This window comes from Alosa pseudoharengus, unplaced genomic scaffold (genome assembly GCF_046254945.1).
Source record: "Alosa pseudoharengus isolate Yale_2024_CS ecotype anadromous, Long Island Sound unplaced genomic scaffold, YU_APseudo_1.1 YU_APseudo_1.1_scf_22, whole genome shotgun sequence".
NCBI lineage: Eukaryota > Metazoa > Chordata > Actinopteri > Clupeiformes > Clupeidae > Alosa > Alosa pseudoharengus.
In genome coordinates, this window is record NW_027468680.1 from 3,778,207 (window position 1) to 3,785,629 (window position 7,423).

Sequence of the window (7,423 nt, forward strand, 5' to 3'; positions counted from 1 at the left end):
CCCCCCCCCCCCCTTCTCTTTCGGTATCAGTCTGACCCATCTGTGGGCTACGAGCTCTTCCTTTGCTGGCATGAGCCGTTCTTTAATTTAGAAAAGAAAAAAAAATATCGGACATCCTCCCTGGATATGTGTATTTATGACACAACAGCAGTGTTTCACTAATACGAATTTCTGGGTGGCTCGCAGACAAATCTGGCGGCTTTCCCCTGCCATTTGTCAATTGTTTTCTTGTGATTGCTGAGGTAAAGTTTGCTCTGACGCTGCTGATTATGTTAATTAAAAGCGACAGGATCTGTCACAGTAGAGTAGAATAGATGTAGGCCGACTGTGTAGAATAGATGGTGGCTGCCGCTGAAATAAATAGTTGCTTATTTGCTTGTGTGGAAACAGGCTTGATCTCTTCGGAACAAGAGGTGGGCCTGCCTGCAAGGAGATGACTGCGTGTGGTATTTCGTGCAGCATCGAAGTGATTTATTATGTCATAATTCTCTATTTTTTAGTGTTATTCATGGTGCATTGCAAGAATGTGACCTGCAGTTTTATTTTAGACAATAGGCTACTTCTTAAACGTATGTTTTATGAGTATAATCACATCATGCGAATCCGTAGGCTAGGCCAATCTAAACATTTGTTTTGAAGCAGTTGTTTTAGACACCTGTTACTGTGTTCTTCATGAGATCTCACTACTTGCCCAACGATCTTTTCACCCAGGCATGTGTTTTTCACATAGCAGAATTCACCAATTAGCGAAAGCAAATTGACTAAGAAAAATCATGCTTTTTTTCCATGGAATTACATGGTAGAAGACGCTGAAAGAGAGCTATGCTTCTGTTTTGTGTTCTAGATGACTTTCTCATCAGTGCGTTCCATGGGCTCTTTAACCCCTGTAAGGCAGCAATCCACGTTTTAAATCAGATTAAAGCCAGATCAGTGTCGTATAGAATAAAGTAAATGGCTAAAAGCAACAGATGTGCACCAGTGTTGGAAAACATTGCTCACAGAATTGGTCACGAATAACACGTCGTCTGTAGATGGTAACAAACGTGCTCCAGGCATGAAGAAACATGTCACTTGACACTGATTGCTCTTTGGCACGAGGTCACGCCAGCATTTGCAACTATCTCGTGTGACATTATAGGAATGCATGATTGTGTTGAACCATAAGACCAAACGAAAGATTGCCTTTTTGCAGATGGATATGGATGTCTGATGATGGAGTTCAATGGATTTGCCTGGTGTTATTGCAATGCTATGGGGTTGTGGAAAGCTCTCCGTTTTAATACACACCGACCTCGGAGGACTTTTCGGAGAGTATTTTCTCTGACCTGATTGCCTTATCTTCAAAGTGGCTCCTTAATTGGCCTTTTCACACAGAGATCACGCTAAATTTGCGGGAAGAGGAGACGTCTTTTTGCCGCAACGTGTGTCTGAAAACGAGGTGAAAATTTGCCGGCCTGCTGATCTGTTCACATGATGTGACATTTTAGGAAGGCAGGATCAGCTAGCAAATTAAAATGTGACGTGCAACACGGGGGGTGTAGAGTGATAGTTGTAGGCCTTATTATGCGTGGGCCTTCAGATGCAGCAGGTGTGTGATTTCCAAAAACCACGGCGGGAGAACCGACTGCACTCTGGTTAGCTTGCATTTGCTTTGCTGTTGCTTAGAATGTTAGATTTTTGCGATAGATGTCTTCAGACAATAAAAAGTAATTTGGAAGGGAAATTGAAGAGAAGAGTTGCCCCCTGCGTTGGCCGTGATTCCCCTTTGAAAATCAGAGGTTCACAGGCTACTGTGGCCTTGGTCAGTGGCGCCGCCAGTCGTAATCCTGTACGCACTGTGCGTACAATTTATTCATGAAATCATTCAATATTACAACAATAAAAATAGCTTGTGTAGCCTACTGTCTTAATTGAAACATGCTTCGCGCACAAATGATAGCCTAGGGCAAAGAGAATGGACATCTCAACATAAGGATACATTAGAAGATGATGATTGGTGTAAACTTTGTCACACGACGTGATAAGCAGTTCTGGCGATTAAAAACGCAATGTTCAGTCATAAATCATTCAAGCTTAGGCCTAGTGCTCGTCATGAAATGAAAACAGCAGCTTAATATTTTTCAGGTGTTTAACAGTAGGCCTAGGCGCACTGTTAGCAGTTATGTCGAAGGCTGTGAGATTATTAGGCATTGCATCCTGTCACTCTGTTTGGAACATCGCAGTTCGGGTTGATAATATTCAGTTAATGCGAGTATGGATCGTCTCAAAGTTTGGGACAACCAAACAGCAGTGTAGGCAAAGCAAATCCTAATTGTTAGGTTACCATAGCTGTCTTTCCTTTAGGCCTAGGCCTATCGGAAATCGCGACATAAGCTCATTGGTTTCTTTTTTCTTTTCTTTCTTGTTCGCGTGTTGGGTAGTGAAGCGATAATGCATTTAAAGCACTGTACATCATGTGAGCCAGAGCCGATATGGCCAGAGCTGCTGCTCTGTAAAGGTATCTGTCCCACCCAAAACTCTTTCATTCATCAAAGTAGACTACACAGAGGCGGTACTGCTGACTGAGATAACAATGTAAATAGCACGAGCTGTGCCGCAACAATAACAAGCCCAATGCATGATACATTATGTTTACTGAGCTAATCCATAATCACGCCTGATATCTGCTCACTGTTGACAAGCTTACCCTGTTTACATGTCACCGTTCTGTCAAATTGTATACAATATGAATTATATATGATTTTGAAGAGGATTGCAGTTATAAGCAGTCTTCACTGGCGAGACAGCTAAAACTCTGGTCCCTTTTGTTCCCTTTGAGGAATAGTTTAATAGGCAACAGAGTAGAGCCAGCTACCCACGCATGGTCATGATTGGCTTCATCAGGCTCTGAAAGTAAGACTGGCATTTTTGCAGTTAGCTTAGACCAGATTCAGAACAACTATTTGTTAGATGCAAAGGCTGCTAGAGAGTGTTGTCACTGCAGATAATGAACAGGTAAGCCTACTGGGTACTGTGAGTTTGCACAGGCTTGTTTGTAGACTGATATTTTTGTATGAACCTTGGGATGGAAATTGGAACAGGCATGTTTGTCTGTTCATCAAACCTGAAGGTGTTTGTGTTTGAATATGTCCAGCAAAAATTGGTTTCACTCTTTACTTTGAGATTTTGCATTAGCCTACTGAAGACCGAGGTCCATCAACCATACTGTTTACAGGCCTTCTGTATGGATAGCAACAAGCAGAATAGGTACATACTGTCTTACCGTCTTAACTGCCTGCATATTGAGAGCGATACTCAACAATCGGAGCCATTACTCCCGGGACTTGCGCACTGTCTGAACACTGAGAGAGAATTGTCCATGACTCACACACCCACTGTGTTATACAAAACTTTAATTCTACAATTCATATCTACATAAAGTATTTATATTGATATACAAGTAGATTGTTTATATAAATAACTAAAAAGGCCCACAGAACAAATCAACAGTAGCAGACCAGCACATAAGGTTGTCTGTAGACTGGTGCTGGTAAAGTAGGCCTATAAGGAATTTGCACAAAGTGAAAAGAGTTTTTTACACAGAAAGGTACTGCTCTATTTTGCCTCACCTTAATGCCATCATAAACTCACCAACATAGACCCAAAGCATTGATCCAAATGATGCAAGACTTCATTAACACTTTAGTTAAGAGAGCACATGTTATCCATCAATACATAATACATATGGATCCTGAACTGTATATTGAGCGTCATTACACACGTATAAGGTCTTTATTAAACTATTTCTTATTCTTACTGAAAAGATGATTTGTTCTTGGTACATCCTTGATAAGCTACCAGTTGTGTATTAATATATAATATGGATAATATGAATAGAAGCTCTCTAGCCTTCTAATACATCTGTCACTATACTGTAAGTCATATCCAGACAGTGCAGGTTATTAGGAGTCTATAGACTCTCTATTTTGATCCATACTACCAGTAACCTTAGATCAAGTTTAGCACTAATACACATATTAATTATGTAGAAATGGCTAACATGTGTTCCCTAATCTGAAGTGTTACCAAGACCTCTTGGATGAAGAAGCTGTAATAGCAGCAAATGAAGGATTCTTTGATTAGAACACATCAAGCTTAACACTCATTAAGCAAAACTCATTATTTTAACACAGACAATTCCTAGAATATATTTATGATTAGTTTTGCAAGCTATTTGATGTATATAATATGTGGTTCCTGAGGGGGGGGGGGGGACTTGAACAGTTGTGTGCTGTGCGTATGTACTATATAATCACCTAATTGACAGCCTCCATAAATAGCCTACTCACTTCCATTCTAATTAGGCTGTTATACTGTAGATGTCATTTCCATAAACACTTATGGAGGATTTGAACACATGTTGCAGCGCCATTGGCATATCTTAACTTTAGTCAGTGGCTTCAGAAGTGTCTGTGGCTCTCTCTTGGCACCCGGCGCCCATATATGGAAAACCTAAGCTTTATTAAAACACTTCAGCTGCAGAGCGTTGCCATGAATAATTCTACTTGTGATGCTTGTGCCAAAATGGAGCCTTCACTCCGTGAGGCTAATAGTGCTTAATCAATGCAGTACAACATTTTAGTGTTGTCATTGCAAAAAAGAATGTGTGCAATGTCCCGTACACAGTATAGAATCTATAGGCAAAACAATGGATACTTCTCTGCGGCAGCAATCCGCGTGCAGAGAATGCATCCCTTCTTTACTGGGAGGTTTGATTATGATGATGTTGCTTCATTGTCCCTCTCGCTGTTAGGGAAACTTCACAAAGTTAGACAGAACTCTCTGCGTCTGAGGAAGCCTGCCAATACATCAAAGTGTCTTTGTGCTTTTGACCTTGTGGCAGAGGGCCAGCCATGGGAACAAATAAAATCCAGAGGCACATTGGCCAATTATTTATTTAATTCACCTTGGATAATGTGAAAAGGCTGATCTGAGTGTTTAGATTCTCCCTCTTTGTTCTCGGTCCTTGTATAGATCCTTTATGTAATTGTCGTCTGCTTGGCACAGCTTCAGTTTAACTCTCAGTGCCAGAGCCATGCTGATCATTTGGAGGTGCAGTGTCCTGGGAATCCCCCCAAATCCCCGCACAGTAAGGAAGCACTGCACATCAAAACATCCCCCTCTTCAATGAGAGCACTGACTTTCAATTAGAGTAAATCTGAATAGCTGATGTGGTCCTGCTGTTTGCCCCGTAGCCAAGGCTTGATGTAAGTCTTTGGGACACGCAGTGGGGAAGAGACATGCCAATGTGGTGTTGGGCAGATACATATGCAAAACCTCTTTAAGTATGTCAAGCTTCTTATAATACATCAGTCAACTTAAAAACAAATTAACCTTGGGTATTTAGTAGTATTGTGCTTTTATGCCATTTGAATTGTAAATATTTTTGTTTGAACATGCTCACACATTCAAACACACACGCATACACAAATAAACGTGCGCGCGCGCACACACACACACACGCACACACACACACACACACACACACACACAAACAACACACACACATAGAGAGAGAGAGAGAGAGAGAGAGAGAGACTCTTTAGCAAAATCCCAACCGCACAAAACCGAAGGACGGATTTTGTCCCTTGAATATTGAAAGGCCAGACCAACTTTTTACGTAACGCATCATTTAGAGACATTGGCAATGCTTCAGATCGGTTGCGGACTCTCAGAGAGCGGGGCTTGCAGGGCGTGGCAGCCGTGAAATTGCTGTGAAATCCCGGATAAGCCGAGCCTGAGCGGCAGCCGAGCCCGCGCTGAGTGGGCGGAAAAGCGCGTGAAAAAAGAACCTCGCCATCTGCTGCGCTGGGGTCCAGGGTAACGCGGTTCCCTCGAGGCAAGCTCCTCATGGAACTGGGCTATGCCCAAATGTACCGTAGCCCAGAAAACACTCCCGTGCTTGCCACTGCTCTCTGCCTGCTGCCGTTCAAAGATTGACGCCTCTGGAGAGAAAGACAGAGCCTGGAACCCAACGGGAAATCTTACTCTCTCAAGCATCTCTCTTAGAGTTGAATCGACTGAATTTGGAAACCTAATTAAAGCTCTAGAGCAGCATTAATAAAGACGTAAGGGGATAAAGGCTGATACAGTTGATATATAGTATTTTCACGATAAAAATGACATAATTTCCCCATTAACTATGTTTCCTCATGCGCTCAATCTTACCCCGGGCCAAAACCTTGCCTTCACTAAAGGTTAACAAAGGTGCCCACCGCACCGGTGGATAGATGTGCCATTAAATTCGCCGGAGTCCAATATGAGCAAACACTCTACTAATGGATAGCCGAGGTTACGTATGCACACTAATCCTAAGGTTTTTTTTTTTGTTGCTCTCCAGCAAACTGGAGGCTGTGTCCAGATGCGTAGGCTAAGCTAGCAGTGCTCTCGCATTGGCTCAGCTTACATGCGATGCTGATGCTGACTCGCCATGTGGGCACGGAGATGCTCGAGGTCTGAGCGCCAAAGAACAGCTGTACAGCTGTGAACCAATGACAAACAGGAGACGGCGCTAAGCGCAACAGCATCTTCAGCGGTGATATTTAAACCACTGACTGTTGGCAATGCAAGTTTTGTGTTTGACGGTGAAGATGATGCTGTTTCCCGTGCGGATCTCACATGGACTGGATGGGGTTTCTGGACTAACCTGTGGATACATGAGCCTAAACGCATGATGCCTTATTTCATACAGTCGCTGTTTTTCCTTCTCTGCCTGATCATTGTCGTTGAATGCCGAAAACATGGAAATAGAGAGAGAAGGTGGACGGGACCAGTGGAGACTCAGAAGCATGGCACGTAAGTGTGTAGACGTCGATTAATCTGCGTCTCTTCTCCTTAAAGATTTTCCGACTGCTTTGCGCTGAGCACTTCGGAGAGGTAATTAACCCGAGCCAAGTCTCCAAGCTATCACGTCGCGTTTATGTTATTTATTCGTTTCACTTCAATTCAATTTATATTAAAAAAAATATATGTTGGCTATGATGTTAAAGAGTATGATGATATTCATGAAATATAAATAACAATGTTTTTTTTATTATTATTATTTTTTTTTTAGAAATCTTGGTAAACATGACAATTTCAATATTTTGTTTGGATATTGACGAGAAAGATGAGGACTGTGCAGATGAGAAGAAATGTGATAACAATTAGTGATCATCGAGACACTTAAGTCTTCTAAACCCCCATTTAGCGTTTTGGATAGTGATTTAGTGTTTACCCGCGCTGAGTTGTTCTACGGATAGATAATTAGCCCGCGCTCTTAGCGCGCCTCAGACCTTAATTGGGACAGAGCGCGAGTGGAGCGGAGACACTGGCATGACCCAGACAGCGCGTGCCCCCTGCCCAGTGCATCAATGGGCATGCGGTGCTTTGTGCATTTCACTCG

The 7,423-nt window shown here is 42.4% G+C and overlaps 1 protein-coding gene across 1 annotated transcript in view; it reads left to right on the forward strand.

Annotated features, from left to right (window-relative positions):
- The first annotated feature begins 6,712 nt into the window (after window positions 1-6,712).
- Window positions 6,713-7,423, forward strand: part of gabrr2a (gamma-aminobutyric acid type A receptor subunit rho2a) — an 18,584-nt gene continuing 17,873 nt past the window's right edge. Inside the window, exon 1 of the mRNA XM_076299842.1 lies at window positions 6,713-6,834. Within this exon, the coding sequence (XP_076155957.1) occupies window positions 6,713-6,834 (122 nt within the window). The remainder of the gene's footprint in view (window positions 6,835-7,423) is intronic.